Here is a 26,049-nt window from a genome sequence, read left to right on the forward strand (position 1 = left end):
AACTGACTCAACAAAATTCAACACTCATTAATAAACTGACTCCTAAACCCATTAATAACCTGAATCCACCACCCATTAATAAACTGACTCCAAAACCCATTAATAAACTGACTCCGAAAACCATTAATAACCTGACTCCAACACCCATAAATAAACTGACTCCACCACCCATTAATAAACTGACTCCAACACCATTAATAAACTGACTCCAATACCCAATTGGCTATTTATGTCCAACGAGGCCGGAGATAAAAAATCGGAGCCGACGGAGGTCACTTTTCAGAGGTTCCAAGACTCCGGAAAGAGATATCGACAATCTGACTTCATATCCTGCTCCTAACAAATTATATGAGTCTACGTTCAAAAATAGAACCGGCTGCTATTAATATTGAAAGAGATATTACAAAATGTCTTACTTGACACGGGTTCNACCCATTAATAAACTGACTCCAACACCCATTAATAAACTGACTCCAAAACCCATTAATAAACTGACTCCCAAAACCCATTAATAAACTGACTCCAATCCCCATTAATAAGCTGACTCTAAAACCCATTAATAAGCTGACTCTAAAACCTGAGCATCCCGAAGTTAAAAGAATTTAAGAAACCCTAGCTAAGTCAAGTTTTATAATAAAGATCCGGAGTTTTGAGGGAATCTAATTTACCAGAACAAATTGTGTGTCCTGGTTTCGTATCTTCCTAAATATTGGTTCTTTACAGAAAAGGATGCAGCCAATAAAAAAATTCAAAAAGGCTAAATAAAATACAAACTTTACTAAAAATATACGTGAAGTTTGAGCAGCATCATTAACTATGAAGACATGTTTATTCTTCTTTCATAACCTACAACTGTAGACTGTTGTAGACGTCTGACTCTTGAGGGTGAAACACAAAATCCAATCAAATCGAGTTCACCAAGAACTGAGGTAAACTCAAAAATCTGAAGTCAGAATGAATATTGAATACTCAACTTTTGACGAGGATTGCCACAATAATTCTAATGTTGTAATGACAAGTGTTATCCAGGCCATCCTTTCACAATAAGCAGATGTTGTATTTTATGTTTTGTCTTGTGAAGCAATGATTAGAATTCTTAATAAAATATTCAGGAAACACAAACACTTTTCAAGCAGTCTGGGAACTGGGTTTAGGAAATTCAAATTGGAATAAGTCAGTGAAGATGAAGGAAAAGTTCTTTTTTAAAACAAAATATTTTTATTTTCGTAAACATAGTTAGTTACACAAACTTTTACTTGTGATGTTTCAAGAGTTAACAATATTTTACAATATAAATTGGCTATACTTTCATAGCTAGTATTACAGTTAATTATGTTTGAGATATGTAATGATATGCTATAATATTATAGCATTTTGTATAGTTAATAAGGATCAAGGGATACACTTTAGTTTGACAACAGTTGCACTTGGAATGAAAGCTATATTCATTTTTTAAACATTCGATAAAAATTAAAATATTGATATAATTTTATTTTGCATTGTGTTTGCTAATCCAATGAACAGAGACGTTTTGCATAGTTTTACATAGTTTAACCTATGAATTATACAACTTTTAGGTAATTGTAGATTTAAGCTGGCGCTTAATTGAAATCAGGTTTTGGCAGATTTAAACCACAGCTCAAATTCTTTAAATTCCATCTCAGTTAATATGAACGCTAGTCAGGATTGTATTAACGAGGTTGGAAGTTTGTAAAATTCTCGATGGAACGATCAGGTTGAGTAATCCCGGGTTAAAAAGGTAATCAAAATGCACTGATATATATATGAGATTAACATTTAAAATTAACCGCGCACATTGGCTCGTTTGACCGATTTGAGGTCTGAAAGAGGTCGATGGAGTTTCAAGAAGTTGTTGGTCCTGTAGCGTAGCGTATATGTTACTAGGGATGTTAACGTTTTCATTTTTCAGAAAAAACGATCGTTTCGTTATGATAACGACGACGAAAAATCGAAAACGAAACTATCGTTTTTAAAAACGATCGTTTTTTAAAAAGTTCGTTTTTTAAAAATGGTCGTTTTTGAAACGATCGTTTTTCAAAACGCTCGTTTTTAAAAACGATCGTTTTTCAAAACAATCGTTTTTATAAAATTTGTCGTTTTGTTAACGATCATTAACGACAGACCTTCGTTAACGATTGTTAACGACGACCCTTCGTTAACGATCGTTAACGACGACCCTTCGTTAACGATCGTTAACGATCGTTAATCTGTACTTATCATTGAGTAGTTTTTAAGAAAATATCAAGGAGTTTTAACTCCCCCACAACTGTTAAACTTCATGTAAGACGACATTCAATAAAGTTGCATGTAATTTTTTTCCAAAAACAACCGTTTTGATAAAGTTCGTCGTTTCGTTAACGATCGTTAACGACAACCCTTCGTTAACGATCGTTAACGACGACCTTTTGTTAACGATCGTTAACGACGACCCTTCGTTAACGATCGATAACGACGACCCCTTCGTTAACGATCGTTGACAAAGAGAGGAAACCTACCTGAAGGGCATCTGTACTTATCATTGAGCAGTTTTTAAGAAAATATCAAGGAGTTTTAACTCCCCCACAACTGTTAAACTTCATGTAAGACAACATTCAATAAAGTTGCATGTAATTTTTTTTCCAAAATTAACCGTTTTGATAAAGTTCGTCGTTTCATTAACGATCGTTAACGACAACCCTTCGTTAACGATCGTTAACGACGACCTTTCGTTAACGATCGTTAACGACGACCCTTCGTTAACAATCGTTAACGACGACCCTTCGTTAACGATCCTTAACATAATTGTTAATAAAAAAATTCAAAAACGATTGTTTTTTTAAATACAATCGTATAAAAAACGATCGCAAATTGTTTTAAAAAAACGATCGTTTTCAAAAACAATCGCTATTCGTTTTCTAAAAGTTCAAAACGAGTGGGTCGTTTTTAAAAACGATCGTTTTTTTCTGAAAACGAAACGATCGTTTTTGAAAACGAAACAAAAAACGATCGTTTAACGATCGTTCAACGATCGTTTACAAAAACGATTAACAACCCTATATGTTACCCAGCATACACCAGAGTTTGAGTGGGTCGAGAGGTAGGTCCTCGAGTTATTTAACGCAGACATTCTACACTTGGAGCTCATTCTACAGTACACTGTTAATGACTCGTGGAGTTGATTCAGGGTAGGGACCGGTGCTCATCTTTAGTTAGCTGATCAAAAAGGTCTTACTACGTCTAATCTAAAAATAGTACTTAAAAATATAATAAGGAACTTTCTTTTTTGGACGTAAATTTGAACTGGTTTTAAAATCAAATTTTTTCGCAAATTTTGAAATATTTAAAAAAATTTTTTTTCAGAAATGTAATTTAAACACATGAGCAACCTATAATCCTCAATAATTTGTTAAATTAAGACAAAAACTATAATAAAAAATTGATCTGTATCATCGTTAAGGCTAGTATGGAATTAAAACAGGAACATAAAACCAGAGTATGTTTTAATAATTTTAGTTCAGATCTTTGGGGATATTTTAAAAAAATGTTAAATATTCCCAAAAATTTCTTAATACTGTTAATTTATTTGATTTGTATTTATATTAGTATAAACAAGCTAGTTTATATATAACTTGTAATTGAGCTGATGAGACAGGAGAAGTCATACAATAACACAATGTAGAATTTTACCTTTGTAAATAAATTTTGAATTTTGTCCATTTTTTTCTTCTATTTTATAAAAAATTCTTTTTTATCATAGTCGTGAGGGAACAGAATATGTTACTTTTAGAATGTTACTATACAATTATCAAAATTTGAATTGCACAATTTAAAAATCAAATAAATATAAGCTAAAATTACTTGTTTTATTCAAAAAAAAAATTATTTCTGTTCCATCTAGCACTCCACCTCAGATTACTATTACATATGAAAGAAAAATGAATCAAGGCAATCACTCGTATTATTAATATTCAACGAGTCGGTTTTTCTTACAGTTTATTATTTACAAAGATACAAAAACTAAAAGGATGATACTATACGAATCAAATATTATGAATTGAAGTTGTTTCAGAGTGATGGGGAATCTTCAAGGGAACCTCTATTAAAGGGAGCTGGTCTTCAACTGATTCTTTTCCCTTGATTTTGCTCCACCCTCGGCTAGGGTTTAACCCTAGTTCCCTGGGAGCTGGCCTACTGTCCCCCCCGGCACCCGGGCCTCTGGAATGACGGAACTTTCAGCTTGGCTTGGGTTATTTATAGAATCCACATGCAAACTCAACTAAATCCGTTAAGATTCAAAATAGGATTCAAAAGTCCAACCGAATGGTAAAAGGGGGGGGGGCATGATACCCCTAGGTAGCTATGATCTCAGCGATCTAAAAAATCCTTGAATCGCTGATCGTAAAAGATCAACAAAATCACACGTTGTTACATTACAAAAATACTTGTAAAATTAGATCTAGTAAGAAAATCATGAAGGCTCTAAAGATCAAACCTTAGCTCTAAAATAAAACACTCAATTTTTTGTGATCTCTGACAACATCTTACTTTAAGATCTAAATTGAAATAAGGCCTAAATTATTTCTGTTAATTATCGGCTCAGGCAAGTTTTAACTTGATTACACTAGCAGAATTTAAAACCGCCTAAATACTAAATCATGTCTCATTATCTAACGCTGTGATGAAAATCTAAAGAATATTTTTTAACAAGCTTATTGTGAGGGGTTGTTTAAGTAAATTGTTTAAAATAGGTACATAGTGCTAAAGATACTGAAAGTAATCACATAATAGAATATTTGAAAAAATGGACTAAGCTTTTTCTACATTTATTTTTTGAATATTGGTTTTAACAAATTTTATTACAAAATTGTTAAAATAATCATATGATGGCAGCTGCTGGTTTTTATGTCTCTTTTGTTCTTTAAATCTCCATTTTTATTGTTCATGTTTTGCATTATTGACCATATGTTGGCTGATTTTGAAAAAGAAAGAAAAACTTTTTTGTTTTGACATCCTTGCGAAGCCAAGATTTTACAGGTTTCAAAACTGAGAATACAGTAGTGCTATTGCTCACGATCAAATTTGTTCATAGGAACTGAATCTTCTGCTGGTAAACATTGAACTAATGAATGTTCCAAAGGCCTAAAAAGTTGACTTTTAGTATGAATAGGGAGTAAAACTTATTGTCTTGCTTATTTATAGAGACCCTTTGTTATGAAAAACCCCTGGTAGAATCCAATTTAATTTACAGTCACAGAAAACTTAAATATGTTTAAAAATGCTTATACTCATTCAATTCAATAATGCACAGTTTAAGTAGCTACAATGGTATATACTTACAACGAATGTAATAATGGTTGCTAGTACAGTACAACTCCATGAGAATCCAATTAGATCATAAGTAACTCCACCAGTAAGAGAAGATAGAAAAGCCCCAATATAGTTACTTTGAAGCCATAAGCTCGTAATCATACTCTGAAACATTTAAATATCTTTTAATAATAGATCTAATGGCATTAACAATAAAATGCCAATGGAAGAGAATTATAAATTTAAAAAACTCGAATCTAGTTTGGATCCAAGGATCAATTGTCAAATGATTTATTCGATTATTTTTGTAAACGTTGGCAATCTTTTTCTTTCTTTTTAAATTTTCTTTAATTGATTGCTGATGTAACCCCAAACCTAAAAATCAGCCTTGGCTTCAATAAACTTTAATTTTTGAATCCCATGATTTCGTAGACCTTATTGATATTTCAAACAATAACTTTGTTCTAATCAATTGATCTATGTTTAAGATATCAAAGGTTTACGTCATAAGGTTTTTAAAAAAAAAGAAATTAGAAAATTTAATTTTTTGGCAAAGACTTCATGCAAACTTAACAAAATAATTTGTTGATTATGCTATCTATTCAAATTACTGTAGTTTTCTCTGAATTTTGAATCCCGGTCTTTGCTGCACAGTCCATCATATTAAGAATAGTAGCAAGGAAAATGCAGGACAATCCAATCCCAATGAGTGCCAAAGAGATCAATACAACAGGAATGGTTTGAAGAAAAGCAAGTCCTGGAACTGGTCCTGATAACGAGTAAAGTGCAGATTTCATTGTGCCAAATACAATTTGTTTATTTTGTGAACTTACCTATTCCAATAAGACCAATAATAGTCAGACAATTTCCAACCAAGATCATATTTAATGATGAGAACCCAAAGTCAAGAATTATCCCTACTATTGGATTTGCTAATGCTGCTGATATAGCAAGGGCCGTATTTATCAGTCCCACATCTACCGTGGATATGCCATACTAACAATAGATATATTATTCCAAAATTAGGTAAAAAACCATCGCTTTAACTAACCAGATCTTTGAGATGTGGTTCAAGAGAGGAAGAAATCCATTTTTGTGCCGGAGCTGATACTACTAGTACCAATACAGATTCAAACATTCCTGGACATGTGATTAAATCCTTCCACTTACAGGTTCCACTGCCACTGCATATAGCATAGTTAGTTTTTACAGGTAAATTGTCACCACTTTTCCATAAAACAAACATTAAAAAATTCAAAAAGGCGTTTTTTCTACCTCCCTGTGAATTAATATCTTTTAAAGTCTTGATTGCTTAATATGAACATATACTTACACTAAGCCAACACCTTCAATTTCATTATTAAAGTCTTGGAGCAGAAGGAGTCCGCCAAGCATGATCATGATTATTCCAACAGTCCAAAAAGGTAAAGTAAACCCACCAGCAATGTTGAATAAAAAACTTCCCAATGACGGTCCTATGGCTGTTCCAAATCCATAGAAGCAGTCCATAGTAGCCTATCCAAGCATGCACAATGAAAAAGTATATTATATTATATGGTGCAGAATTTGAAACAATTTAAACAAAGTAAAGAGTGCACAAATTTCTTTATTAAAGGGAGTATTCACGAAAAATTAAAGGGAATATAGGCTTTCAGCAAAAAACTATCGATGGTGATTTCTACTAATATTAATTCTACCGTCGCGTTTTTATGGAGAAAATTGATAAAAAAAAACGCATAAATTCAGAAAGTTGGATCGTAAAAAAGTCAAATTAATTCCAAACAAATCACTCAGATATTACAACCTATAATTCTCAATAATTTTTTGACGAATTCGTATAAAGTGATATTTCATAATAATTTTTATTTGTTTTATATACAATGCACTTAAAACGACGATTTATCCCCGCCCGCTAGGTGTCTCTGTCACATGGAATCATTCAGAGCATCAAGAGCAGGGTTCACCAACAAAGGGTCAAATGACACAGGGTCAAATGACAAAGGGTCAAACGACACTGGGTCAAATGACAAAGGGTCAAAAATTGCAACAAAGGGGCAAATTTTGTTTAAATTTTGACATCTGTTACAGTTAGTATTTATTTATTATTATTTAGGGTTAGGTTAGGTTAAGACACTTTCTGGGTTGAGCTCTGTGGCTAGGTCAGGCTATGGGGCCGAGAACTGCGACCACGGGTTAGGTTAGTAAGACACTTTCTGGGCTGAGTGCTGTGGCTAGGACAGGCTAGGGGGCCCAGTGCTGCGGCCACATGGTCAATTATATCCATGTCTGACATATAAGATCCATGTTCAAAATTGATAGGAGGGTTGCGAGTTTCCTATGATTCAAATCAAAAAATATTTTTATCATTTTGACCTTTTGTCCTTTGACCCTTTGTGGCACTTTTGACCCTTTGTCGTTTGACCCTTTGTCGTTTGATCCTGTGTTATTTGACCTTTTGTCGGTGAATCAAAAAACAACTTTATACAAATGTGTTAAAAAATTATCGATGATTTTATATATATATATCAGTATGATTTGTTTGGAATTAAATTAATTTTTTTGTGTCGTATATTGCAACTTTCTGAATTTGTATGAACGCTATGTTCTTCGGTAAGAGTCGTTTTTAACAATTTTCTCCTTATTGACGTAACCAATAGAAGTAAGATTAGTAGTGATCACAATCGATAATTATTCACCATAAGCCTATAAACCCTTTCATTTTTCACGAACACTCCCTTTAAAATACATTTCTTGAATGTTTTTTTTTGTAAATGAATAACTTACAATAACTTTGCCTCTTTCATTGTCAGAAAATAACTTTGTCCCTGAAAAAGTATTTTTTTAATTTCTGTTTTATTAGAAAGATACCAACTCACCTAAAGGATATGATGCATTTGCCACAACTGTCTCCCCTAAGGAACCTATAGATCTGAATATCAAGGAAAACCAGAAGAATTCGGCCGAGCCTGATATATAATCTAAAAAGCTAAAAAAACAGAGAAAGATTTTGGAAAAAATTAGGTTAAAATTTTAATAATTTTTAAATTACCCGAACAGAACATTTCCTATTCCTCCAATAAAAGATCCAAATGCGTAAACCTTCCTGGCACCCAAGTTGGATATCTTAATTTAAATATGGATTACTTTTTTATTGTGTCTAATGAAATGAAATAATATTTTCTAAACAATTCATGTCAAATTAAAGCAAATTACAGGTAAGAATGAAAACTTTTATGTTTACAATCATAACTCTGCTTATTGAAGAGCTTTTAAAATGACAATTTTTAAAAATTTATTATATGTAATGGAATAAATTTTCTTTTATCATACTTGTACATATAATTACAAAGTCATTCTAGTAATGTTGCATTAATTTATCCTTCTCCTTCTATAGTTTACAGTCAATAAAGCTTTGATTTAGTTATTGTACTTTACATCAATGACAATGTAGAAGATGAAAAAAACCTTCTAATTTCTAGAATGAACGAAATAGTCATTGAAATATTAGTCTAACTGAAAGGAAACTTTTAGAAATGTTAACTGATATATGTTTATTCAAAAGATAATTTATGTTTATATTGATTGCTTACTAATTTGCTACAAAATGGTGTTATAACTAAGCCTGTGACATATGCTGAACCTGTAACAGTGAAAGAAGAGGTTACATTATTTTTTTAAACAAACATCTTAAAAGCTTTTACAACATAATGCAAAAAATTACCTAATACAACACCGGTTTTAGACACACTGACTCCTCTTGAAAGCCCCTTAATAATTAATAATTAAACCATGGTTAAAACTCTTACTTTAATACAAGGAAATTGCAGTTGCATTCCTACAGCCAAGGAGAGCAGAGCTATGCTCACCAAGCTCTTTGCACTATTTGCAGTGGGCACTGAGACAGGTGTCTACACATAATAGGGAGGAAAGACCATGTGGGGGCCTGTACCCCATGCTCAGTGCTCAATGCTCATGCTTAGCTAACCTACTTTTTTAACTACAGTACTCATGGCTGGGGTACTTAAAAACTTTGAATAAAATCCAATTTTAATAAATACTTATTTCTAATAATTTGATTCACGATTACAAAATATAACGCAATTAACACAAAACAATTACTTTATTCATATTAATGAAAATAAAATAAAATAGTTTATAGCAACACAGCGATTGAAGGAAACAGCATGATCACAAACAACTCTGCTGCACTGTGCTCTGTCAGAAATCGTACTCGGCTGCCCCTCAAGCCTAGCCTCCTGAGCCCAAAACTTAAGACAAGGTATCATTGTGAAAACCAGTTTTAGAACTCGGGTTTCATGCATGGGGTTAGGCAGTTTTGTGAATATCAATATTATTGTTTTGAAATATTATTTCATTTAGTTTATTCATATTCTCCATTTTTTTCGAATCTCTTAATCAAAATCTACACAAATGTTATAAGACCCAAAAAGGAAACTCAGGAGTTTCGTTTAACGATACTCTTTTAACTTTCGGGCTCAGCCCCTATTTTCTGAGTTCAGATCGATGAACCCACACCATCCCTAACATGGGGACGCTATCAGCAAGTTGGCTTGGCTTGGTTCCACAAATAGCATATTTACTGGTGATAGAGAAAACACGAGCCAATGGGGGTGTTTATTCTCCCCTCATTGTCATATATACAATTTATCAAAAAACCATCCTTCTGACTAGGGTCACAATACTAATTCAAATAAATAGGATAACAAAGAGCTAATATGTATAATACTAATCCGGTTTTATGCCCACTCCACTTAGCGTGTGGAGCTCTTTCTGGAAAGGCCCTGCTCAACAGCTGATAAAAAGGTACAACTCTGCATTCTGCATGTAGCAGTGCACACAAAATGCAATAATACCAAAGGAATTCCACTGGGCTGGGAAACAGTATAAAATGTGGACAAATAGATTGGTTTTTTTTTAAAAACATTTATGATATGCCACTCCTGCAAACCCTTATCCTCATTTCCACTCTTTTTTTTCATATTTTTTTAATTTTCAACAATATCATTTTAATCATGCAAATATTTTGATATTTCTTATTCTCTTGTTCTTCCTTTTCTTCTTGTTCATACATTTTTCATCATATATTTTGGATGATTTTGAAAAAAAAGAAATTTAGGGACATCCTTGAAGTTTTGCCAAGCTGCAAGCTGTAGAACTATGATGAGAGGATCTTGCGTTCCTTATTTTCTGAGCTCTGTATTGTTTACTCAGCAACAAATATTCTTCATATTCTCTATCTTCTACTTAGGGTGAAAAAAATGGAGAGGGGGGGGGGACGTCTCACAGCCCAATCTCTAATGCTGTCTCTATCCTAATGGAATAAATTGATAGTGTGAAGCTTATAATCAGAGATCTCCCTTCTAATTTTTCCTGTTCAATTTTCTTTTTTCTTCTTGTTTCTTGTTTCAACCTTATAATGCCTCTCCAAATAGTTCTTGTGACATCAAGTTGTGGAGCAGCAAAATGAGACTTAAGGACATTTCTCTGTTGGATCCTAAGTACGTCACTTGATTTTTTTCATTGGAATAACAATCCTCATTTGTATTGAAGAGTAAAAATGAAGTTTAAGGCAGGGAAGTTATTGCTCCCTTGCTGCAAATAGAGACTAACTTGAAGTACTTTGAGTGGTGACCTAGCTCATGCAAGTAGACAGAATGTGCAGACCTTAGGCTGCAATTACAATTAATCAAAACAAAAACAAAAAACAAAGAGGGGAAAATCTATGAAATGAATAGGTGATTTTATAATGCCGCAAAAACATTCTTTCAAAAGCTGTGCCATACATGAGCAAGCAAGAAAAAGAGAACCTGCGGACGAGCAGATAGAGAAAGGAGAAAACAGATGAACATTTAAAATTATTAACTATGCCTTTTATCATTTTATTTTATAAATATTATAGAAAAAATAAATCATAAAAACATTGTTAGTACAAGGAAATTGTATCTTAGCCACAAACTCTGATTTTTAATCTATATATCTTTGCAAACCCTTAGATATTTCACAATATGAATTCTGCTAGATGAAATATCTCAGGTTTACATTATCAGAGCTGAAAACTTTAGAATTGATATCCTTAATCAGAGTATCCAATGGACACACTTTTCTTCTTAAACCGTTCTTTCCTGGATATAGTAGAGAAAAATCAAAAACCAGTTTTTTAAAATTAGATAGTCCCTCCTGTTTCTGTATATTAATCTTAAATCTTATATTTCAAACTATCAGCTTCATATATGCGACCCTGATTGGTTGAATTGTATACACTTTTCAGGATACAAGTGCAAGATTAGGTTAGTCTCGATATTAAGAAAAAGAGATGATGAAGCATTAATCTCAATATCCACCATTCTAAAGTTTTCAGCTCATGTTGCAAAGATATAGGTAAGAGAAAATTTGAGTTTTTAGCAAAGACACAAGTTCTTTGCAATAATTTTGTTGGTCATAATATTAGCAACACAAAAAATATAGCTCGATATTTTTTTAGAAATTAATTCTTATGGTTTTTTATAAATGAAATGGTATGTTTTTGCCCGTCCTTTTTAAGCACTGTTTTCTGAAAGAAAAGAACCAAATTGCTGTCTTTAAGCCTGTTTAAAGACAGTGTAATTTAAATCACACATTCAAGATAAAGCATTTCATAGCAGCCGCATTGCAACTTACAGCTGGAGTCAAGAACTTTTGTGTTGTGAATCCCCATGAACAAGCATTGATCGCCATCCTGTGCAGACCTTCATATCGGTGTAATTCCTCTACGAAATCCTGTGGGCATCATATTCTGGAGGGATAATTTTAATTGGGAGATCAATCGAGTAGATTAACTAATTAGTATCCTTTCGGTGGAATAATTTGTGCCCCCTGTGGTTTACAGTACCACTCCTGAGGAGGCATTGTTGTCCGTTCTGATTTGTAATCTCTTTTTCGAATAATTGTAAAGCAATTGGTGTCCTGAGTCCATTCTTCCGATAAAGTTGTAAGTGTAAATTAACATCGCTCTGATAGATTAATTAGTTTCCTGATTATTAATCACCAATCCTCCGATAGAGCAATTAGTGTCCTAATTAATCAGTGTATATTAAGATACAACTCAATCACAAACTACAGGTTGCTCAATAATACTTTAGTCAATATTAAACAGGATATGACTATGTCTATTTTTAACTTTAATAACTTATTTTAATTGAATTTTACAATATTTTTTAATTTCTATATGATATCAGATGGAAACATTTGAGACTTCTATATTTTTTTTTCATTCTTTCTTCTTGATCATACTTCTCTCGTCCATTCTTCAATCATACTTTGACTAATTTTGAAAATAAAAAGAAATACATTTTGTGGATGTCCCTGCACGCTAGCCAAATTGCAAGAAAAGAACTATTTTTCTGAACCCTGTATTTTGGAAATATTCTAAATTCTCGGGTGAGAGGAGCAAGGTCACTACCCTTTCATATTTTGCTCAAGTCAGCTGTTCCAGACATTTTCCAGCATGCTTTATTTCAAATAGGAATACATAGAAGGGGGGGGGATGGGATATCTGGCATCCTGTGTATTTGTCTTCATTCGCTATCAGTGAAAAAAAATATATATAGATAGTGTAAAGCTCAAATCCCCTTCTAATTTTCTGTTCAAAATTTTCTTTTTCTTGTTTATCTTGTTTTTCCTATGTTTTCAGTTTCAGTTTTCTATCCTGTTAATACATGTTGCTTGTGCAGCTACTTTTCTACACACTTTCCATGATATTTTCTTGGGGGTGGAAAGGGGGGGGGGCATGCTTTATCCACCCCCCTCCCCGGTGGAGGGGGGGGGACTGTCAAGAGATTTCCCCTCCCCTTTTTTTTCTTTTCAATTTTATTTTTTCTTCCTGCTTCTTGTTTTTTGTTTTTACACTTTTAGGCCTTTCCAAATAGTTCTTTAGACATAGAGTTGTGAAGCAGGTAGGATAGAGATAAGGAGGTTTGTAGTAGGAAGGGTATAGGGGATTTTTCCATGTTGTCCTTCTTTATTATACTCTTTCTGAGTTAGGGGAATAAGGAAACCCCATAACTGCACTCCTTAAGTAAAATGGGGAGTTGTGAGCCCTGAAAGCTCTTTTGAGAGAAATCTTCCTCACATCTAGCTGGTAGAGTAACAAACCGGTATTGTTGTGTATGGCTTATATACCCACAAGGGGTTAAAGTCCTTCTTTCAGTGCACCACGCAGAAGCTGAAGTTTTGTTTAAATCTATGTACAATTCTTGCCTCCCCTGTAGGATACAAGATGCGTAACTAAACTCATTGCTTCTCCAGCTGTAATTCTGTGACCACATAGGATAGGTTTGCTCTCCTTGGAGGCAGTCAGGCAACTGTTCTAGCCTATATCTAATATCTATCTTTCAAGACTCAAAGTTCAGGTCGCTCTCGTTTTGCTACATAAGGCATATAATTACTCTAACACTGTAATCAAAGCAGAGTATTATTCCAACTGAAGTATATTTTGAGTTCTATGGTACAGGTTACATTAATGAACATAATCACAAGTTTTACGTAGTTATTTATAAGTGTAGTCAGGCTTAATCGCAATACAGGTGTTACGTAGTTATCTACTAGCGTAGTTAGGTTACAATTTACAAGGTAATTTATCTAGGTGTGTTCAGGTTTATAAATATGGGCTTTGTTATGATATTTATTACAATCATTTACAATCTACAATCCCTCCATTAAAATAAGTATTGTTTTTAGTGCTAATTATTATCACTTTGATGGACTAATTAGTGTCCTGATTCTGGGTGTTAATTACCATATAGAGTAAGATAATTTTCGCACATTAACGTGGCTGATTCAAACAGACATGACATTTGAATATGGAAAAAAATGTTTTTGCTAAAAGTTTTGACGGCAGTATAGAAAGGCTCATGCAGCAATAATGTAAAACAGGGAAGAATGAAAAAAATGGGTTTGAAGTTTGAACTAACCTCTGAAGGATATATAGGGTTGGCCATTGTGTATGATGCGGCAGCCAGTAAGTTTCCAGTACATACAACTAGAAAACTGAATAATTTCTTCCACATCATCCTTTGCTTGAAAAGTAAGAAACGAAATTGGATTTTTAATTTCTCTGATTATTGGTCTAGGGGGTTCAAACCAGAGCCAAATAAATTAGATAGATTATATACGCTATTACAGGTAAATGATTACTTCTTTGTTTTTAACATGTCTCTAAACTTAAGTATTTTTGTTGTGTTTATCAAAAAGGTGGAAGTCAAAATTGCTTCCATTTCAATGATAATATTATAGATTTAAAGAACAAGTTTGCACTCTGCAGTCAATTTTAAATTCCTCTCTAGGGTTTCCACCGGAATTCCGGGTTACGGTTTACGTACGGAAATGATTCGGAATTTTTTTCCATTTCCATTATGGAAAAGGTTCCGGAAATCCGGAATTCCGGAACGATTTTTTTCCGTAAACCGGAAATTTCCGGGACGTTGTTCTGGAATTACGGAACGTTACGGAATAGTGTTCCGGAAAATTCCGGTTTACGGAACAATTGTTCCAAAATTTTCAGGAAAAAGGTTCCGGAAAACGTTGAAGACATCTTAAACTTATGTAAAAGATAAAACCAGTAAGTAATACTATGTACAGAATAATAGAATGTGCGCCTGGTGTAGCTGTATTTAAAGTTATAGTACTGTGAATTATCATGAAATAATATAAATCCTGACTGCCATGTCTCAAAATAATTTCATCTACAGAAAACTGAGGAAAGGAAGACGACATGTATATCAATCCTTGAGTCTAATTGATGTTGTTTCAAAGCAAATAGGTTAAATAGTAACTTATAAAATCACTTTTAAATTGGTTCGTATACAGTAGTATAGTATATACTATGTAATTGCCGTGTCTCATGTTCATTGGATTATTCAGAGTCATAATTTAAGTCTAAAAGTCGTCCTCCTATTCCAGAGTTTTCTGGTTCTCACTCTATTTATATACTTTGCTCGTCTGTTTGTTTGTCCCTTTGTATTCAGTAAACGTCCAAACAGCTGAACCGACCGAGCCCAACATTTGTGAGGCAACTCACATGGCCCAAGGGAAAGTTTAAAACTAGTTAAAAATTTATGCGGGAAAAAACGTCTAAATTTATTATTTTTTTAATTCACCAGTTTAAAACCTAGTTTTTATAAACTCTTATTTATATGGTTCATTTCATCCCATCCTGAGGGGGGGGGGCATAAGCCTATCCGATGATCCTCTTGAAAAATAAAAACTAATTTGTCAAAAAATATTGTGGGGAAAGTGAAAGCTGTAACTGTAAAATAGTCATGATGAACTATAGTGAAATATGTGTGAATATAATTGTAGAACTAAATGCATATTTAATGTATGTAAACTAAAACGTTCTAACTCTTAATGTTTTAACATTGCTTTCTATGTCTAATATTGTGTTAAAATTTTCCGGTTTACGAAATGGAAACTGGAAATTTTCCGATTTACGTTACGTAAACTGGAAAAATTTCCGGTTTAAGAAATGGAAACTTTAAATTTTCCGGTTTACGATACGTAAACCGGAAAAATTTCCGGTTTACGAAATGGAAACTGGAAATTTTCCGATTTACGTTACGTAAACTGGAAAAATTTCCGGTTTAAGAAATGGAAACTTGAAATTTTCCGGTTTACGTTATGTAAACCGGAAAAATTTCCGGTTTACGAAATGGAAACTGGAAATTTTACAGTTTACATTCCGTAAACCGGAAAAATTTCCGGTTTACGTAACGTAAACCGGAATTATCCCGGAATTCCGGTTTACGCAACCAATTTCCGGATCATTCCATTTCCAAAATGGAAATTTTTTTCCGGAAAAATGGAAACCTTATTCCTCTCCCTCCCCCCTTTTCCACTAAAATTTGATATGAGTTACTTCAACTGCAGGAACAGTTAAACTATTTTGTTATCTGTACTTAATTGATAAAGGATTTGTGGCTTCAGAAAAACGCTTTTTCTTTTAAGTTTACTTCTTATATTATCGTGTACTGTCATGGTTGCTTATATCAATACAAATAAGACGGCTTTCGATTTCAATTTTTGATTTATATCAAGCTTTTAAACAGCAAAGATAGTACATATAACATGTCACAAAGGAAAACAACTTCTCTACTTTAACCCAACCGCTGTATATCTATATTTTATTGAAATTATGTGTACTGGCTTGTTTTAAACTAACTGTGGCTTGGATTCTTGTTTTAGGAAACATGTGATGCATGATAAGTTGAGAATATTGCTAATATGTTAGGAATTTATTTTTCTCATTTATAAGATTTTTTTTCGATGTAAATGAAATGTTTTAACCTGTCCAATTGAGATGTCTTGAAAATAAACAATTATTGTCAAGATTAAATTACAAGAAATGAGAACTTAATTACACTTTAAATTATGTACGTGATTAGAGATTATGAAGATTATGGGGAACCATGGGAAAGAGAATATTGTTCAGTGTTTGTGTTCGTATAGAAAGTATGTCTGTGCACCTCAGCTTAACCCATTCCCTAGTTCTATATAATCCTACTTAATGTTCCATATAATGAGCAGAATCCTAGAAAAATGTCCTCCTGCCATTCTTGATAGTGAAATCCTCTTTATTATACGAAATACAGGGTTAAATATTATATCTATGATTTGATATATTACACGTTTTTTTGTTGAAAATATAAGGATTTTTAGAATACGGGGCTCAGCAACAAGAAAATAATAATTTAAAAATTTGTCTTTACCAAACAAAAACAATAAATAAAAGTGAACAAGTGCATCCTTTGTGAAAAATTTAAGGACACCAACACGTTTTAAATTTTTTTAAATTAAAATTTATGCTANAAATCAAATAGGGATGTATCTTTTTCTTGTTTTATATCATATACTCACGAAACCTCAATGGTTTATGTTATAGTCACGCAACCTTGCTGGCTAATAAAATATTCACGCAACCTCCATGGTTTTGGTGTCGCCAGATAATCCGTAAGTTTTATAATTTATTACAATATGGCACAATTTTCAATCTACAAAAAATGTTGAAAAATGAAGGAAACGATGGTTGTTCCTGTTCAAATTCTCAAACCCCTTGAATATTAAAGTAAGAAACCAAACACGTAAAAGTCGTCGAGTCGATGAGAGTTTTGCCAAGAAAAAACAGCTTTTTAATTATAAAAGTATAAAATTGTGACTTAGTGAATCTAAGACCAAGATGATGTGGCACTTTGAAGTGGAACCTTTTATTTCTCCTTATTCATAGAGAAGTATTCTTGTAAGCAATTGATTCATATTCCTGGTCTTACTCTTGCGAACGTAATAATGACCATTGGTGGCCGGATATGAAGGGGAATACAGAAAAAAAAAACAGTAAAAGGGTAAATATATTTTACCAACCCTTTTAAACAAGATTTAATTAAATTAGAATATGTTTTTTTTGTGTTCCTGTTCAATTTGGGGAGGGGGGGTGTAAAAAGTGATCTATAATATAGGAATATTACTCTTTCACATACGTTGCTTTCATGCCCCTCAAATAGAAGTAAAGTAAAGAATTAAAGATAAAGACAGCCATTGCGTGTTTTAAATATTAGGTTGTTAATGGTCCGGTAGGCCCTGTACTATATGTATGAGTAATGGCTGTATGATTATTATGACTATTAATAATGGCATCTAATAACCCATAAAGGATAGAGGGAGGGATAGGGAAACAGAACAAATATATAATTACTTCTAAGCAAGGAGGGGATGAGGAGGGCCTGCAGGAGGGAATGAGGGGGGCCTGCAGGAGGGGATGAGGAGGGTCTACAGGAGGGTCTGCAGGAGGGGAGTAGGAGGGCCTGCAGGAGGGAAGGAGGAAAGCCTCCAGGAAGCAGGGAATTAGTGCGGACATGAACACAAATAAAAAACAACTTTACCTCGTCTTAAAATTAAAATGTTGTTAATTTAATTATATCTTTTTCGTGATTTATGTGTTTTTATTTTTATTGGTGAGTACTTCCATTAAGTTACTTTGCTCAGAAGAGAAAATAGACTTTTCATAACTATTTGGAAAAAGATTGACCTTTAAAATAAAGCAATATTGGAACTTGGAAAACTGAGGGGACAATGAGGTTGGGGGTTGGGTTTAGGGGACACAAAAAGAAAGGTTGAGGGGGGGGGATGCATTGTTAAATTTGACATTTATTGTATGAAAGACAGGGGGATAGGATATTAATTATGATATGTTTTGGTTGTCTAATTCTGAGACATCACCCCCCCCCCCATTCTCTCCATACCGCCTCCCTTCCCTGTTCCTTCAGACAAAAGCTCTTTTCTTCCCCTCCATTCATGAATATTCCTAGATAGCAAGACTAGATTATACAATACAATCAAATTGGAACTTTTTGCAATAGCACAATAAAGCAAATTAAGCTGCATAAATATTGCCTTCATTAAACAAATGAAGATTAAACTTTGCATTATATCGTGAACGATCCATTTTGTCTTTTTTTTGGGCTTTGACCCAACCATTCCTGAGATAAGTTTACTGAAGTTTTCCTTTTTTGCCTCTACTTGCACACATGCACAACGTAAACGCCATAAACTACGCCCTCATCAGCCTCTTCACAATACTATTCCTTCTACTTCTGAACTGAATTTTACTCCTCAGCTCCTACACCAACAACCAATTCTAGTTCTACTCCTACACTATAAACATACTCCTAAACATTCTCATATACCATAAACAACTCCTATTACTCATGCTAAAGTATAAAGTACACCTACTCGTACTTCTCCTTTTACCTCATTACCTACTTCTGCTCTACATATTACATCGTTAACAATTCCTACTCCTCCTTCTCCACCATAAACTACTCCTACTCCTCCTATGCCATAAACTATTCCTACATCATAAAGTACACCTACTCTTCTTTTAACACCATAAACTATTCGTACTACTCATCCTACACCATAAAAAACTCCTACAACTCATCCTATGCCATAAACTACTCCTGCTAAACCAAAAATTACTCCTACAACTCTTCCTACATTATAAACTACTCCTACAACGCTTATTAAACAATAAACTACTCGTACAACTCCTACTACACCATAAAATACTCCTACAACTCATCCTATGTCATAAACTACTCCTACAAGTCCTGCTAAACCAAAAATTACTCCTACAACTTTTCCTACATTATAAACTACTCCTACAACGCTTATTAAACAATAAACTACTCGAACAACTCCTCCTACACTTTAAAATACTCCTACAACTTATCCTATGCCATAAACTACTCCTACAACTCCTGTTAAACCAAAAATTACTCCTACAACTCTTCCTACATCATAAACTACTCATAAAACTCCTCCTACACCATAAAGTACTCCTACAACTCCTCCTACATCATAAACTACTCCAACACCTCCTCCCTGCAGTTTACTCGCTATGGTTCGGATATGATCATGATATAAACAGTGGAGCAGTGAAAAGTAATGATTTTAGATGCTTTGAAGAAAAATAAATGGTTTCCGCTTGTATTGTAGAATCACAAAAGGCGCTGGTTTCAGAGTGTCTGGAACTGTTATTACTCGCATTTCAGTCTGAATATATTATATATTTAATACTCAGAGGAATATAGATATAATCCTTCACACACCATATACCTTTTTAAATCATAAACAACACGTGTATCTTCTTCTTTTCATCTAACTTCTATACTTTTTCATAATTTCTTTTACAAAGGAATTGAGTCTTTGGAACAAAATCAAATATTTAAACCTCAATATCTTAAGAACCCGATGTTGTAAACCTTTGATATTTCAAACTGAGATGATTTGATCTAACAGAATTCATAGTTTGAAATATCTAAGGTTTGCAACATTTGTTTCCAAAGATTGTGATTAGAAAATCAGAGTATGTGGCAAAGACTCAATTCCTTTTTCTTTTCTTTCCTTTTTCCTCTTTACGCAAAACAAAAGTGCATTGTTGAGAAAATAAACGTTTACTTTGATAAATGATAAAATAAAACCCATAATTAGTATTTTTAGTTTAAACTAGGCTTTTAGGGCGCTTCGCGCCCGTCTTCTATTTAAATTGTGAACATGTTCTTTTTGTTTACATTTTAAAACAAAAAAGAAACAAATTTTGCGGATTTTTAAAAAAAAATTCGCGGATTTTCAAGAATTTAAATTAAATTAAAAACCTTTAAAACACATTTTTTTATCATTCATAAACCTTCCCTGTGGTCACGTGATGTCCCACAAATGTCAGCCGTTTTGACGTTTATTGGATACAAACAAACATACAACAAGACACCCAAACAGACAAGCCAAATTTATATATAGATGACATCATCGCTCATTTTTTCTACTCATTTCACTTTAAATCCCATATTTAAATATCAAGTCAAAAAATATTTATATAAAAGAAAGAAAAAACTTACCCTATTTTCCTTCCTCCCTTTTCTTCTCCTTCTCTGTTAGATTACCTTCTTTACTGTTGAAATAAGATCTGACAGAGTTTGATGTAAGAAAGTAAAAGAAAGTGAGATATTTTGTCTGACAGGCGAGAAAATTAGAAACTAAAAAAAAACTGTTGGAAACATAGAATCCTGTAAAACAAACGTGTGTCATCAATTTCAACACGAATGAATCAAAATAACTCTTCAAATTCTTTAATTTTATAACAGAAGATAGGTTTACTATGGACACCAATAGTTAAAAAGATTGTAAGGGCAAAAAGTAATAATTATCATGCTTACTACGTAGAACCATAAATGGAATAGGAAAACGAATTTTAGCAATATTATGCAATATATTTATTGTTTTTATAATTTAAATAGGTTACTAGTCTTCAAAATAATTGAGTTTTTTAGTGAAGTGCGTATGTACATATTACAGCACAATTGCCGTATTAAGAAATATCTAAAAGGCTTTTGTAATTTTTAATTGTTATTAGTAATATGTATATTTCTAATAATATTAGGGCTCCTTTAAAAAAAGTCTTTGACTTTTACATACTATCAAACTTGTAACTGTCATATTAACTCATGTTAAGTTAAGACTTTCACTAAACTCGTAAATATTTTTAAAACCCTAGATGGCAGTAGGGATGTTAACGTTTTCATTTTTTATAAAAACGATCGTTTTTTTTTCGTTTTCCTATCGTTTTTTGTTTCGTTTTCCGATCGTTTTAAAAACTATCGTTTTTTAAAAAGTTTTTAAAACGATTGTTTTTGAAATGATCGGAAAACGAAACAAAAAACTATAGGAAAACGAAAAAAACGATCGTATCGTTTTCAAAAACGATTAACAACCCTAGATGGCAATGACGGAACGGCATTAGAGTTATAGCCTACAGAATATTATCTATATCGTTAAACATTCATTACATTTACCTTTAAAAAAATCATTATAGGTTTTATTATTAAAAGGTGAATTCAAGCACATATTAAGATAGTATATCTTGGAATGGTTCATATCCACCTATTCCATATCAGTGTATCGCAGGTTTATAGAAAACCATTAAAATAATCCACAAAGTTTTGCAAGAAAATAGAAAGAAAACAAAATAGTTTGAATTTCTTTTCTAACAGTTTAATTAGAGAAATTAGAAAAGATAAAACTTTTACTGACTTTCCACCCGGGGAATTAGCATCGGAAATGAGAAGGTGGTTTCACCACAAGGGGGGGGGGGAGGGGGATTACATTTTTTTAGATTTAATGTGGGGTATAAAAAGGAAACATTACCCTCCCCCCACCTCATCATGTTTCCATGTATGTCCTTTAAAGCTATATTTTTTTGTGCTTCGTACCTATTTCCACTAAAAGCTTGCAAATTCAAACTTTCATTATTTGAAACATCTAGTTTGGCCTTTAAGAATAAAGAATTAAAAAATAACAAAGTTTGAATCAAAAATCAATATCCTCGTGGGGTAATTTTTGTTGAAATGGCGTGAAAAAGAAAGAAGGAGAGGGGGAGGGGACTGGGAGACATAATATAAAAGCTGATTAAATTAAAACCGAAATGGGAGAATTTAGCGCCATCCAATTAGATAAAAACTCAACCGGAGAATCATTTTAAATTATAATTCAAACTTTTAGAGTCAATTCATAATTTTGGAAATAGCAGAGATTGAAACAATTTTGCAGGGATCTATGACAAAAACTCTTATAAATAGCTTTTAAGGAGAGGAACTGAACACTTGCCTCAAACTGTATATTTCTATTTTAGTGACACATGGTGGTTGTAAACCAAATTGATATTTCAAACTTTGAGAATTTGATCTCGGAAAATTCATGTTTTTATATAGCAAAAGGGTTACAATATTTGGTTGCAAAGATATAAGGATTCAAAGTTTGAGTTTGACGCAAGTGTTCAGTTCCTTTAAGATTTGCTCCTGGAGAATTGGTAAGATTGGCAGCTCAATATTTTCTACATATACAAACAGTTGAAGATGTCCATTGTGACATAACAAGGATTTTGTGAATTTGATATTTGCGGATTTTCCCGAATATTTTGACAAGGGTTTCTATAAACCGTTGAACTGTTCTAATCCCCGTGGAATTTGACACTGTGCAGTGTGTAGAGTGGGGTTGGAGTACCTGGACCTTCTATATTTGAAGAATGCTTTATCAATCAGACAATAGGTAGCCAGGGCTTTGATTGAATTCTTTCAGGGCACGCCTACAGGGGGGCAGGAAGGGGAGGTTTCTCAATATGCTTATTCTTCCTAAAAGAGGTCTTAATATCAGTAAATTACAGTTAATAGCATTTAGAGTGAATAGGATATCTTTCTAATTATTTGTTAGGTAAATATGTTTGCGTTCCTTCATTAATTCCTGAATTGTCGGTTTATAACTTTAAGTTTTAAATTTTTCAGAGCCCGCGATTTAAAAGCTTCGGCTCGAGTCTTAATTCCTTAAACAATCTATTTTTCAACAGAATTTAGTTCATAAAACCGGTTTAATGTTATATTTGGCGGATTTTCATAGTTGGAATTGGTGCATTCCGGGTTTTGATGAGAATAAGACCCAACATTGAGCCTTATTCTCCACTAAAACCAACAAAGGTCGGTTTTATTTTCATTGGGCCTAACTCCTTAAGTCGAGCCGAAGATCTTGCAGCTGTCAATCACGTGACACAAGCTGTCGTTAGAGTTGGGGATTGGGTCTTAAAGTTGGGTTTAAGGAATTACGACTCGCGCCGAAGCTTTTAAATCGCGGGCTCTGGTTTTCAGTTTTAAGGTTACCCTGGTTTTCAGTTTCCTTACTCTGCTTTCCTAGTTTCTAGTTTACTCTTGTTTTCAGTTTCCCAGTTACACTGGTTTTCAGTTTCCAGGTTACCCTGGTTTTCAGCTTTCAGGTTACCCTGATTTCCTAGTTTACAGTTTACTCTGGTTTCTTAGTTTCCAGTTTACTCTGGTATCCTATAGTTACCAGTTTACCCTGATTTTCTAGGTTCCAGGTTACCCTGGTTTCTAGTTTCCTGTTTACCCTGGTTTTCTAGTTTCAAGTTTACTCTGGTTTTCTAGTTTCCAGTTTAATCTGGTTTCCTAGTTTCCAGTTTACTCTGGTTTCCTAGTTTCCCGTTTACCCTGATTTTCTAGTTTCCAGTTTACTCTGGTCTCCTATAGTTTCCATGCAGTTTACCCTGATTTTCTAGTTTCCAGTTTACTCTGGTTTCCTAGTTTCCGCTTTACCCTGATTTTCTAGTTTCCAGTTTACTCTGGTTTCCTAGTTTCCGGTTTACTCTGGTTTCCCAGTTTCCAGTTTACCCTGGTTTCCTAGTTTTCAGCTTAATTTGTTTTTCTAGTTTCCAGTTTACTCTGGTTTCCTACTTTTCAGAAGTAGATTTTGGTTTTAGGATTTATCAAATCTAGGTTTCTAATTTAAAACAGGACTACCAGTCTTTGTGACTTAGGCCCAGGCAGGGGCTTTTTGGTTTCCGTTTCCAGGATTCCTGGTACACTGCATGGCTCGATTAATGTATCTTGTATAAAAAGCTTAGTTCCGGAGTTGGCGCCTTAATCTTCATTGAATAAAAGAGAATTAAGAGACTAGAAGTAAGAAGAAAATGATAAAAGATGAGAGTAAAAAGTTTCTTTTCTCTCTCCTGCTGCTCTTTTCTACTTGTAGTGCCGGGGGGTTGGAGGAGCTCAAACTAATCTGGGAGTATATATAATGGAATACAAAGAGATCAGTCAAAATTTTAATTTAATATTAACATCTTTTAATGCTTTTACTTTTGCCTGAAACAATTGGAAAAGAAACTGTTATTATCATTTTTTGAAAGGAATCAAGTTCATTATACTCCTAGACAAGCTCTTTAATCATCATATTTTAAACTCAGTCTAACTTCATTAAACCGAAACAACTCGCAGAATTATTTTATATAATTTTCTTTCAGAAAATACTTCGTCATTTATTTCATCATGTGTATTGTGCACAGCAAACAAGTAAACCTTATAAAGGAAAAAAAGTAGGTTTTATTTAATATAGAAATGTATATATTTCGGCCTGGGGGTTAACCCTCTTTATAAGTTCTAACGATATATATTAACCATCAAATCAATGAAAAAAGTTTAAAATATTTTTAAAAAGTAAAAAGGATTTCGCACATGTTGCAAAGATTGTTAAAAAACAATTATCAATCTTTGATATTTTTACTGTTATTAGAAACAAAACTGCTGTTTATTATTTTAACACACATACTCATAACACATTACATATCCCCTCATTTAATTAGTATGAATTATAAATTAATTGGTAAAATTAATTATTAATAAACATATAAGCCGAGTCTTTACCACACATATCTATATCATAACAACCCAATTTTGTGAACGTTAGTTATTTCAACCTTCTACCATATATATTTTGTGAGATGTGGGGTTTGAACCCGTGACTTCTTGTGGAACACCAATCCCCATTTCGGTCAATGAAAGGTGTTTACTAAAATCAGGGAATAAGAATAAAGGGAAAGGAACTGGCGCTGGTCTGACATGAGAAAGCCAGTCGCACTGCTTTGCAGACGAGTTCGGTATTCCTTACACACACTCTTTTGGTACAGACACACAACATGACTATAGTCAAGGAAATTGCAGAAAAATGTCGTCAATTATAATTAAACTGGAATAACGAGTAGTTTATTGTAAACTTTAATCAAATTATATTCTTTGCATGCAAATTTGGCTTTATAGTGTTGACTTAAATATATAGATAATATATTACATGTACATTAAACTTATTTTTAAGTAAACAATAAACAATAAACAAATGTATTACCATTTAACAGGGTGCACTTTGGTTGAATAGTAATGATTGATACGCCAAAAAGAGGAATCATTAGTTTGTTTCTTATTCAACAAAAACATTGGTATTATCATTATTCCCCATATAGTCAATATTCCGTGCCAACAACCAACATCTACTAAATTTGTTTTAAATATCAAAATATATTTTAGGTTTTGCACAATCACGAAACCTCTATTTGTTTGCTCGAGGTTGCGAGATAGAAAAAGAAAAAAATATATTAAATATTTAAATCAATCTCAGGAAAATGACGTTCTTGAATAAAACGGAAAACATGGTATAAGGGACGTTTACATCGCATTCCAAAAAAATGTTTACCCCCCCCCTTTTCTCCCCCTTTTGTTCGTAATAATTTCAGATCACTATTTAACAAGGAGATACTAAACTTCTCGCAAGAATATAACCATCTCCTGAGTCCTGCTTCCTGTG

General features: G+C 33.1%; 1 protein-coding gene across 1 annotated transcript; it reads right to left on the reverse strand.

Annotated features, from left to right (window-relative positions):
* Positions 1-4,807: 4,807 nt before the first annotated feature.
* LOC111700179 (MFS-type transporter SLC18B1) lies at positions 4,808-14,670 on the reverse strand. Its single transcript, XM_023471016.1, has 12 exons — positions 14,277-14,670; positions 9,029-9,074; positions 8,898-8,947; positions 8,357-8,430; positions 8,184-8,293; positions 8,092-8,132; positions 6,641-6,822; positions 6,359-6,491; positions 6,141-6,303; positions 5,919-6,076; positions 5,338-5,472; positions 4,808-5,139 (listed from the first exon to the last, which is right to left on the reverse strand). Exons 1-12 carry the CDS (start codon positions 14,373-14,375, stop codon positions 5,074-5,076), a joined length of 1,257 nt encoding a protein of 418 aa, XP_023326784.1. The 5' UTR covers positions 14,376-14,670; the 3' UTR covers positions 4,808-5,073.
* Positions 14,671-26,049: the final 11,379 nt, after the last annotated feature.

The sequence above is a fragment of the Eurytemora carolleeae genome, unplaced genomic scaffold (assembly GCF_000591075.1).
Source record: "Eurytemora carolleeae unplaced genomic scaffold, Eaff_2.0 scaffold379, whole genome shotgun sequence".
Classification (NCBI taxonomy): domain Eukaryota; kingdom Metazoa; phylum Arthropoda; class Copepoda; order Calanoida; family Temoridae; genus Eurytemora; species Eurytemora carolleeae.